The sequence below is a fragment of the Pan troglodytes genome, chromosome 2, assembly GCF_028858775.2.
Source record: "Pan troglodytes isolate AG18354 chromosome 2, NHGRI_mPanTro3-v2.0_pri, whole genome shotgun sequence".
NCBI classification, from domain to species: domain Eukaryota; kingdom Metazoa; phylum Chordata; class Mammalia; order Primates; family Hominidae; genus Pan; species Pan troglodytes.
This window is the reverse complement of record NC_086015.1, coordinates 137,404,800-137,416,844: the sequence shown is the minus strand read 5'-3', so window position 1 is coordinate 137,416,844 and position 12,045 is coordinate 137,404,800. Positions and strand designations below refer to the sequence as shown.

Below are 12,045 nucleotides of genomic sequence, written 5' to 3'. Positions count from 1 at the left end.
GGCTCAAGTGATCCTCCCAACTCAGCCTTCCCAAGTGCTGGGATTATAGGCATGAGCCACTGCACCAGGCTTAGATTTGTGTTAATTTGAAAATAATCCCACAGAGAGAATCTCCTAATAAAAACTACTGTTTGGGGGAAAAAAAGATTACTGAATTATAAACATTTGAAATATTACCTTGAGAACTCAGCATTCACTGAACAGATGTATTGAGCAGCTGCTGTGTGTGCCGGATATTGGGGAGATACATCTAACAGATGAAAGGAGACAGAGTAAATGGTAGATTACAGAATAATAAGGACTACAGTTGATATAAGTATAGGGATATATGGGAACATAGTCTTGGTCAAGAAATAGCTTTTAAAAATTCTGTGTGTAGGTTTAAAGCAGTATTTTTGGATGGAGTAGGATTGTGGAATAAAAAAAGTAAGAAAGTGCCATCATATTTGTGTGCTATTTGCAAACCATGTTATTTTTTGTTACCACAGGCAATTTCTCAGCAAGACCTGGTACACATGGCTATTCAGATTGCCTGTGGAATGAGCTACCTGGCCAGAAGGGAAGTCATCCACAAAGACCTGGCTGCCAGGAACTGTGTGTAGGTGCCATGAGCTTGACGCTGTCACTTGATATAGAGTGCTTCCTGGATTTGGGGTTCTCTGCGAGTCACAGTGGGACTTGTGTTGTATTTAAGGGTGGTGGTGATCCCTACTTTTTAATACTCTGATTGCATTTGATGTTCATATCTTTACTTTTCAGCATTGATGACACACTTCAAGTTAAGATCACAGACAATGCCCTCTCCAGAGACTTGTTCCCCATGGACTATCACTGTCTGGGGGACAATGAAAACAGGCCAGTTCGTTGGATGGCTCTTGAAAGTCTGGTTAATAACGAGTTCTCTAGCGCTAGTGATGTGGTAAGTGCCGGGACCCCCAGATAGCAAAAGAATAGAGAAACAGCTTTCTGTTTTTAAATGTTTTACTCTTTTTATCTTTTGGGTTTTTAAAAAATCTGCTAGCTGTTCCCGGAAATTTTTATCCAGAAAGCAAGTGTAATTCGCTGCCAGTCATCCAGTTTATGGAGAGGAGCTGTGACCCAGACCATAGGCCAGCACTGTTTGTAATCTCATTTCATCCTCACAGTACTGCTCTGACAGAAGCACTTTTTTTTTTTTTTTTTTTTTTAAGACAGAGTTCCACTCTTGTAGCCCAGGCTGGAGTGCAGTGGCGCAATCCTGGCTCACTGCAACCTCTGCCTCCCAGGTTCAAGCGATTCTCCGGCCTCAGCCTCCCAGGTAGCTGGGATTACAGGCGTGTGCCACCATGGGCACATGCCCAGCTAATTTTGTATTTTTAGTAGAGACGGGGTTTCACCATGTTGGCCAGGCTGGTCTTGAACTCCTGACCTCAGTTGATCCATCTGCCTCCGCCTCCCAAAGTGCTGGGATTACAGGTGTGAGCCACCACGCCCATTGACAGAAGCACTGTTAACACTAGGAGATAGGCTGTGGTATCCCAGTTTTAAAGGTGAGGATTTTGAGACTCAGAGCGGTTACAGTAATTTCATTATTATTTCTTTCTTATATAAGAGGCAGACCCAATAGTTGCCAGATCATAAAGATGTTTTCTTTTTTTCAGGTGACCTCTTCTAAGTGTTACGGCTCATAAAATTTGTAAATCCCCCCCGTCATCCTCTTCCTTTTGTCAAGTTTCTGGGTGGTTTTGCCACTTAGCCCGATCATAGTTGGGCCCTTTGTGATGTACAGTTTCAGAAGCCACGTTCACTTGTTCATATTTTACAGCCATGTAAAATTTCTGTCACTTGATTTATTATTCTTATTTGGAAGACTAAGTGTAATTTATTTTCCTGTCTCTTGCCTGTTAGACTTTATTATTGTTGCAGAATATTTAGGGATTAGGTAAAACTTCTGCTTATAGGGTCCCACATATGTTCACTCAGTGATAATCTGTTTGTGTTATATGTAAAATCCTATAGAATAATTTGCTTCTAAGCTTCAACTGTAAGAATTGGGCTTACTGTATCATTGTATTTTGTGTGTCTATATTTTATAATTTAGGGCTACTCTTTTGTTTCAAAGTGTGTATGTTTTAAGGATTAATCTTTTAATCATGTATTACTGTACGCTAATTAATTATATTAATTGGTATATACTCATTTCCTCGGCGTATGAGTTTTCTGTGGCTGCTGTAGCAAATTACTACAACCTTGGTGGCTTAAAACAATAGAAATATAGTCTCTCGTGGTTCACTTCTGAGGCCAAATGTCTGAAATCAAGGTGTAGTCAGGGCTGGGCTCCTTCCAGAGGCTCTAGTGGAGAAGCAATCCTTGCCTGTTTCAGCTCTGGTGGCTGTTGGCATTCTTTGGCTTGCGGTTCCATCCCTCTGTTCCAAGTTCCTACCACCTTCTTCTTCACATACGTCTTTCAAACTCTCTTTGCCTCCCTCTTAAAAGGATACATATGATTTAGAACCCACTTACATAATCCAGAATAAACTTTTCCTTTCAAGATCCTTAATCACGTTTTGTCATGTAAGGTAATTACAAGTTTCAGGGAGTAGGACATGGGCATATCTTTGGGGCTACCATTCAGTTCACTGCAGTCAATAATTGAAATGATCTAATTTCTTTACTGAAAAACTGATATTCTAATTTAAAATCCTTAAAATGAGAATAATTTGAGAAAGGGGAAAAATCCTTTAATTAACTCTAACTACTAAATAAATTTTTTTTCCTTTTTAGAAACTATGTGCTATTTGATATTGATATGGTTTGGCTATGTCCCCACCCAAAATCTCATCTTGAATTGGAATTCCCATAATCCCCACGTCAAGGGCGAGACCAAGGGTGGAGATAATTGGATCATGGGGGGCAGGTTTCCCCATGCTGTTCTAGTGAGTCTCATGAGATCTGATGCTTTTATCAGCGTCTGGCATTTCCCCTGCTCACACTCACTCCATCCTGCCACCCTGTGAGGAAGGTGCCTGCTTCTTCTTTTCCTTCGTCATGATTGTAAGTTTCCTGAGGCCTCTCCATCATTGCAGAAATAAGTCAATTCAACCTCTCTCCTTTATAAATTACTCAGTCTTGGGTATTTATTCATAGCAGTGTGAGAAGGGACTAATACAGATATATTGCTCCTTTTACATACCAAGTATTTTGATAAAATGTGTTCACTTAATGTGAATGAGCAATTTACTTGTATAATTTTTAAATTTTTTTTTTTTTTTTTGAGACAGAGTCTCGCTCTGTCACCAGACTGGAGTGCAGTGGCGCGATTGCAGCTCAGTGCAACCTCTGCCTCCTGGGTTCATGCGATTCTCCTGCCTCAGCCTCCTGAGTAGCTGGGACTATAGGCGCGCACCACCATGCCTAGCTAATTTTGTTAAAATCAAGGTCTTTCATTGTATATATCTTCAAAATACTTTGTTTTAACTCAAGATAAACTATTCTCAAAAAAACAATTTATCTGACATTTGTGAGATGAACAAAGTAAATATGAATGATTATGAGAAGGGATGTGATCTGCTTCACAGAGCAGTCTCAGAAGCTAACACTGAATGACAACCTGTTTCATGTTGTCCACAGCCTCTCCTAGCCAGAGAGCCATCGGGCATGGTGGGTGATGGGTGGCAGGATGAGGGAAATAAAGCCAGACTCTTGGATACTGAATCCCAGGGTTCAGCTTATAGAGCAGTGGGGTACTAGTCCTGGTCTGTTTTTCCAGAGCTCTGATGATAAAGAAAAAATCTCTCTCTAGCATTAATGTCTAGAAGTTAAACATACCAAGTAAAGCAGTACAAATATGCAAAGCAGGTTATATTCTTTTTTAATCTCTACGTAATGAGAACCTGGGCTTTTTTTTAGGGAGAGAAAGGTTACATTTTTGGTTTTGATTTTTATTTTTTTCAAATGACATATGAAGGGAAAGCAGAGTTTGATTTTAGACCAATGCACAGCTGCTGTACTGAATGACAGTAAGGACTAGTTCTACTCTTTGATAATGTTTTTGGTTTTAGAGTTGCCAAATCTTTATTCAGAAATTCTGAATTGTAGCTGGAACTGTTTACCAGCTCTACATTAAACAAAGCTATTTTCATGGAGTGGGAAAGGGGACAGGAGGAATTGGTTTGGCTTTGGTTGTAGAACATAATTTTAAAACATAATATCAGTTGAATTAGAGCAGTGTGATCTCAAATTTACTCCTTTAGTAAAAGCTCACATCTAAACATTTTTAAATGTAGAAAAGTGAAGTAAACTTTTCTTAGTGTTTACTTTGAAAATTTTATTCCATAGTTGATTTAAAAGATGGATTCACTCGTCTCTTTGGGATGTTAATTTTTTTATTTCCAGTGGTTGATTTAAAATTTTTATTTTGTTATTTATTGAAATATAGTATAGTTGCCTTTGCTGAAATGAGATGGCTGTTGTGGTGAACCAAAACTAGTTCGATGGGCAGAAAATGGAAGATAATTCTTAGATGATAATCTACAAGTATTTCGTGTAATTTGAAGAGGTTGGAAATCTTTTTATTATTCTCTTAGAAAAAGGAGCATTGATAGCTTGTATTTCAAAGGGGTATGCAAGATGGCAAGTAGTGCTATTTGCTTGCACAGTGGAGGCCCCCAAAATATGTATTACTTTTTTTTTTTTTTCCTTAGACACAGGGTCTCACTCTGTTGCCCAGGTGGGAGTGCAGTGGTACAGTCATAGCTCAGTGTAGCCTTGTACTCCTGGGCTCAAGTGGTCCTCCTGCCTCAGCCTCCTGAGTAGCTAGGACTACCAGTGTGTGCCACCACACGTGGCTAATTCTTTTATTTTTTGTAGAGATGGAGGCTTGCTGTGTTGCCCAGGCTGATCTTGTACCCCTAAGCTCAAGCAATCCTCCTGCCTTGACCTCTCAAAGCACTGGGATTACAGGCGGGAGCCACTGCACCCAGCCTGTATTACTTAATTTAACGTATTTATTTCTGTGTAGGTATACCATTGTATAATTAAGCGATGATAGGAATTATTTTTTGTAACATTTATGATTAAATATTTTGTAGGACCTACAGAGTGAAAATTAAGTTAGATAATATACTTTCAACAAATGAGGCTATAGCTAATAATAAATCTCCAAGCAAGATGCTCCAAGAGCGTTGAGTCTCTTCAGCTGGGTATTAGCTGGCAAAGTTCATGTTGAGGATACATGGTTTGGTTAGGCAGAACATTTCAAATTATATCAGAAATAGTTATTTTTATGGTTATGACATTTTGCAGGAGTTCACACATTTTATGTAAGAATCTGCCATCATCAGAATGCAGTTACACCAAATACTTAGTTGCTTGTTCATGTGGCAGCTTTATTTTAAAATATCACCATTAACTTAATGGTGAGCAGATTCACAAGAGAATTACTTTAGTTAGTTATTTAGTTTGTTATTACAGATAGAGTTTTTTATTCATTCTCCTCCTCCTCCGCCTCTTCCTCCTCGTCATCTTTGCCTTTCTTTTCCACCTTTGTCCAGACAACTTTAGTAAGACCTTTTGCGCCATCAGATTTTCCTTTAGACTTGCAGTTAGCAACATCCTTCTCATACTTCTCCTTCAGCTTTGTTGCCTTTGTGATGCAAAGCTGCTTTTCAGTGTCACTTAAATTACTCCACCTCTCACCTAGCTTTTTTTGCCACATCTCCAATAGAGATGCCAGGGTCTGAATTCTTGGGGCAGAATTCTGAACAGAACAGGAAGAATCTGGACAGTGACCTTTTGGGGACATTGAGGTCCTTTTTGTTTTTTATTTTTTTGTTTTGCCTCCCTTAGATAGTCCATAATCCTTCATTTCTGAATCATAGCATATTTTATCTACTTTTGCCATTTCATCAGATTTAGACTTCTCTTTCCCAGACATTGTCTTCCACTTCTCAGTGTACTTTTGGACAATTTTGCAAAATTGACAGGGATCTTTGGGTTTTTCTTCTTAGGTTCTCTGTATGCCTGCACAAAGAAGGCATAAGCAAACATCTTGCGTTTTGGTTTTGTGGAGTAGCTTTTAGCCACCCTGACTGAATTGTTCATGAGTCTGGGCAGCACAGGGCATGACATGTAGCTTAGTGATTCCCCAGCCTCACGCTAGCTGCCTCCACAAAAGGCACCTCAACAGGAGAATTACTTTAACATCATAATTACTTTCAGTGTGTTTTGGCATAAACTTACTTGAAATAGCTGTCTGACCCAAATTTTCTGAGCTATACTTAGCATGTGATGTTAACAATATCCTCCGATTTGCATTTAACGTGGTTAACTCCTAGAAAAGGCTCACATTTTTCTTTTGTAGCTTATTACAAATTTGTTTCCATATATGTGTATGTGTGTATATACAATCCCACACACACATATGTATGTATGTATCGCCTTTGCTTTAGATAATTGGAATTGAAAGGACTAGGAACACCCTTCTGTTTTCCATGACTATGATGTGACTGTTCGTGTAAAAGTCCTGCCTTTTAGTTTTTTGGGATTGAATTTTTTTTAATTCTTAAAATATTTTAAAGCACACTTGTTGAAGATTGCTTTTTAACATTTGGGTTGGAAATGTGTACACACAGTCATTATATTCTGTTACCATTTTTTCTTTATGGGTGAAGTTGGGGGCTTAAAAGTTACATTTAATATTCTATTTTTGGACACTTCCACCAGAGTCTATACACATGTGAAATACATATTTTTAGATGTAAATGTAGCACCCAACAAATGATACTGCTGCCTTGGAGGGAACATTTTCTCAGTCCTTTAAGACATCCTTAACATTTTTGCATTTCTTCATAATTAAAAATTCTACATGATTTATTTAGAAATACATTGATGTTTTCCATCATGAAAATAATACATTGCATCTCTGGGCTGTGTTTTCAGAATTTTTACTGAAAAGATTCAATATTTCAGTATGTCCAGATTCTTATGTTAACATCAACTTTTAACTGTTGAGCTTAAGAACTATGCACATCAAGATTTGACTAGTTATAAATGTCTAATATTATTCCAAGATATGACATCATTGTAGGCATTCTTAAGAATTTCTGGATATTGTTTTTATTGTGTTTTCATCAGATGTGGATACCACCATAAATTTTTTTATGTGACTTTCTTTTCCTTTATTTGAAAATAGAGTTCTTGATTTACATCTTCTTTGAATTACTTAGCTAATTATAGTAGCTAACGTAATTCTGCTCTTAAGAACTACTTTCTATTAGGAGATTACTAAGTGTAATCAGGAGTACGCAGTTAGGAATTTCTTTCTTATTGGTTTTCTTGTCTTTATAGTATTACATTGTGTTTAAGAAGCATTTTCTTAAGAAAAACAAGTCAAGGAAATAACTTCCATGCCAAATATTATCAGCATGGTTTATGGCAATGAAGAGATCCTTTTAAAAGTATTTGAATAGTTTTTAGGGGATAGGACACATCAAAATGTGTTGCTTGTGCCTTTACATTATTTATTTTGTGACTATCAATGATCACCTAGAAAATAAAAGGAAGTCTGGAGTTATCCAGAGACTGCATCTGCAGCACATTGCTACGTATGACTCTTTTAACTCCCTGTTTGCCCAGTGCTGTGGAGGGAGCCCAGTGCTTGTTGTATCCTGAGCGACCTGAGCAGGAGAGTCTGACATTTATTACATACCCATGGAAAGTAGTCTGCTGAACTACTGTGGTATCAAAGAGAAAGCTAGAGTTACGGAGGATGCTTCTTCTTCTTATTATTATTATTTTATTTTTTATTATACTTTAAGTTCTAAGGTACATGTGCATAACATGCAGGTTTGTTACATATGTATACATGTGCCATGTTGGTGTGCTGCACCCATTAACTCATCATTCACATTAGGTATATCTCCTAATGCTATCCCTCCCCCCTCCCCCTACCCTACGACAAGCCCCGGTGTGTGATGTTCCCCTTCCTGTGTCCAAGTGTTCTCATTGTTCAATTCCCACCTATGAGTGTGAACATGCGGTGTTTGGTTTTTTGTCCTTGCGGTAGTTTGCTGAGAATGATGGTTTCCAGTTTCGTCCATGTCCCTACAGAGGACATGAACTCATCCTTTTTTATGGCTGCATAGTATTCCATGGTGTATATGTGCTACATTTTCTTAATCCAGTCTATCATTGATGGACATTTGGGTTGGTTCCAAGTCTTTGCTGTCGTGAATAGTGCCTCAATAAACATACGTGTGCATGTGTCTTTATAGCAGCATGATTTATACTCCTTTGGGTATATACCCAGTAATGGGATGGCTGGGTCAAATGGTATTTCTAGTTCTAGATCCTTGAGGAATCACCACACTGTCTTCAACAATGGTTACAGTCCCACCAACAGTGTAAAAATGTTTCTATTTCTCCACATCCTCTCCATTACCTGTTGTTTCCTGACTTTTTAATGATCGCCATTCTAACTGGAGTGAGATGGTATCTCATTGTGGTTTTGATTTGCATTTCTCTGATGGCCAGTGATGATGAGCATTTTTTCATGTGTCAGTTGGCTGCATAAATCTCTTCTTTTAAGAAGTGTCTGTTCATATCCTTTGCCCACTTTTTGATGGGGTTGTTTTTTTCTTGTAAATTTGTTTGAGTTCTTTGTAGATTCTGGATATTAGCCCTTTGTCAGATGAGTAGATTGCAAAATTTTTCTCCCATTCTTTAGGTTGCCTGTTCACTCTGATGGTGGTTTCTTTTGCTGTGCAGAAGCTCTTTAGTTTAATTAGATCCCATTTGTCAATTTTGGCTTTTGTTGCCATTGCTTTTGGTGTTTTAGACGTGAAGTTCTTGCCCATGCCTATGTCCTGAATGGTATTGCCTAGGTTTTCTTCTATTGTTTTTATGGTTTTAGGTCTGACATTTAAGTCTTTAATCCATCTTGAATTAATGTTTGTATAAGGTGTAAGGAAGGGATCCAGTTTCAACTTTCTACATATGGCTAGCCAGTTTTCCCAGCACCATTTATTAAATAGGGAATCCTTTCCCCATTTCTTGTTTTTGTCAGGTTTGTCAAAGATCAGATAGTTGTAGATGTGTAGTATTATTTTTGAGGGCTCTATTCTGTTCCATTGGTCTATATCTCTGTTTTGGTACCAGTACCATGCTGTTTTGGTTACTGTAGCCTTGTAGTATAGTTTGAAGTCAGGTAGCATGGTGCCTCCAGCTTTGTTCTTCTGGCTTAGGATTGTCTTGGCAATGCGGGCTCTTTTTTTGGTTCCATATGAACTTTAAAGTAGTTTTTGAATCTGTAAATTACCTTGGGCAGTATGGCCGTTTTCACGATATTGATTCTTCCTGTCCATGAGCATGGAGCGCTTATTATTTTTTAAAGTATAGAAAACTTTATTCATTATTAATTTTAGAGTAATGCATAGATTCCCAATATTTGTTTCCTTTATAGTTGCAGATTTTATATACAATAATCTTGGAACAATTATTTAAGTATTAAGTTCACATTAAGAGAAATAAATATTAAAGACAGGAAAAATCTAGAGGTGCAAGGATTATTTCAGACTTTAAGAAATAAAAATTTAAAATTTAACATTAAGATATTGTTTAGTTTTATTTAATGGTATTGTTTTATTCATCCTAATATTTTCTTGGAATGAGGAATAAATGGATTTACTTTAGGAAGAGTTACTGTATTTTCAGAGGTGAGCACTTGCTGTCCTGTGATCAAGTAGTTGGCCTGGGTGTTTTCTGTCGTTGGCTCTCCCTCAGGATAATTTACTGATAAAATCTTGTAAACAACTCTTTACATTCCTTTAAAGAGACTTGTCCTTATTCTGTTTAATATTCCCCTCAGATAGCCCCAGTGTTCTGATGGAGTAATGTCTATGCATCTGATACAGTGGCAAAAAGTGCCATAAATAACAGATATGTGTAATGGCCTGGTTAGCATCCAATGTTGCCTCCTCTGTCTTTCCTAATCACAGATCGTGGGGCAGATTCATAGCAGAAGTAGTCACTTTTCAATCACGTATAACACTCTGCTTAAAGATTGCTGATGTTTGAAGTTGAGTTGGTGTCTTAGTGTATTGGGGCCACTGTAACAAACTGCCATAGACTGGATAACTTAAATAACAAACAATGAATTCTCATAATTCTGGAGTCTAGGAAGTCCAAAATTAGGTACCAGCAGGTTCGGTGTCTGTTGAGAGCCCCTTTCCTGGTTCATAAATATCCATCCTCTCTTCTGGGTCCTCATGTGGCATAAGGGGTGAGGGAGCTCTCTGGTGGTCTCTTTTATAAGAGTACCAATCCCATTTATGAGGGCTGCACTCTCATGACCTGACCACCATCCAAAGGCCCCAACTCCTAATACCATCACTTGGGGGTTAAGGTTTCAGCATATAAATGGTGGCAGGGACACACACATTCAGTCCACCACATTCTGCCACTGGCCTTCCAAAATTTATGTCATTCTCACATGCAAAATACATTCATTCCATCCCAACAGCCCTAAAAGTTTTAAGTTGTTCTAGCATCAGCTCCAAAGTCTTAAGTCCAAAGTGTCATTTAAATATCGTCTAAATCTGATATGGATGAACCTCAAGGTACAGTTTATGCTGAGGCAAATTCCTCTCTAGCTCTGAACCTATAAAAGCAAATAAGTTATGTGCTTCAAAAATACAGTGGTGGGACAAATAATGGATAGACATACTCATTCCAAAGGGAAGAAATAGGAAAGAAGAAAGGAGTAATGCATCTAAAATAAGTTGAAAACCTAACCGAACAAACAATATTAAACCTTAGGACTCAAGAATAATTCCCTTTGGCTTCGTACTCTGCTTTTCAGGTCCACTGGGGTGGGAACATCATCTCTCAGCTAGGTGGGAACGTACCTCAGTGGCTGTTTGCCAGAGCCCACCCCAGAGGCACTGAGGTCCTTTTTTGGCACTTGGGGCACACCAGACCTAAAGAGGCATCTAAGAGGAGGCATGTCCCTCTGGACATCTGCTCTAGGCCTGGTAAAGGGCATCTACAGAAAAACCTATAGCTAACATATTTAGTGGTGAAAGGCTGAATTCTTTTTATTTAACACCAGGAACAAGACAAGGTTGCCCACTCTTATCACTTCTGTTACTCAGCACTGTCCTTAAGATTATAGCCAGTGCACTAAGGGAAGAAAAGAGTAGATAGAAAAAAGTAACTATTTGCAGAATAGTATGATCATTTATGTAGAAAATTCAGTATGATATACAAAAAAGCTACTAAAACTAATAAGTGAGTTTAGAAAGATTGCAAGATCAACGTACAAAAATAAATTGTATCTTTGAACACTAACAATGAAAAATAAAGTTTTTAAAAAGTTTATAAGAATATCAAAAATTGAATATCAAAAGTTCTCAGGAATAAATCTGACAAAAAATGTGAAAGAGCTATACAATACATTGCTGAGAGAAATTAAATAATACATACACAATAGGAGAGGTACACCCTTTTTGCCTTGGTCAGAAAACTCAAGATATTCTCTCCAAGTTTGAAAAATATTATCAACATTATTAGTCATTCATTAGGGAAATGCAAAATTAAACCACAATGAGATACTGTTGGTTTGGCTAAAATTGAAAAGTCTGACCATACCAAATATTGATAAGGATATGAAAGAACAAGAGCTCTTTTACACTGCTGGCAGGAACGTAAAATGGGATATTTCCAAACTTTGGGAAACAGCTTGGCAATTTCTTAAAATGTTAAATATGTATGTACCATATTCAGTCATTTTGCTCTTAGATAAATGAAAACATGTTCTTACCAACACTACACAGATGTTCATAGCAGCTTTATTTTTAATAGCTAAGGCTGAACATAATTCAAATGCTTATCAACAGGTAAATGGGTAAACTGCAGTATTCATATAACGAGCTATACTACTAAATAAAAAGGAATGAACTGTTGGTACATGCTACATCACGGATGAATCTCAGAATCATTCTGAGTAAAAGAAGCTAGGAAAACAGTATACAGCTTGAATAATTCTATTTATATAATTCTAGAAAACGC

General features: G+C 37.6%; 1 protein-coding gene across 7 annotated transcripts in view; it reads left to right on the top strand.

Annotated features, from left to right (window-relative positions):
- RYK (receptor like tyrosine kinase) overlaps positions 1–12,045 on the top strand; it is a 129,399-nt gene that overhangs the window by 74,265 nt on the left and 43,089 nt on the right. For all 7 annotated transcript variants that reach the window (XR_008547108.2, XR_008547106.2, XR_008547107.2 and 4 more), the window contains 2 exons: positions 489–598; positions 760–919. Coding sequence is in view for 4 of the 7 variants with exons in the window: in XM_054681043.2 (XP_054537018.1) it covers positions 489–598; positions 760–919 (270 nt within the window). In the remaining 3 variants the exon portion in view is untranslated. The remainder of the gene's footprint in view (positions 1–488; positions 599–759; positions 920–12,045) is intronic.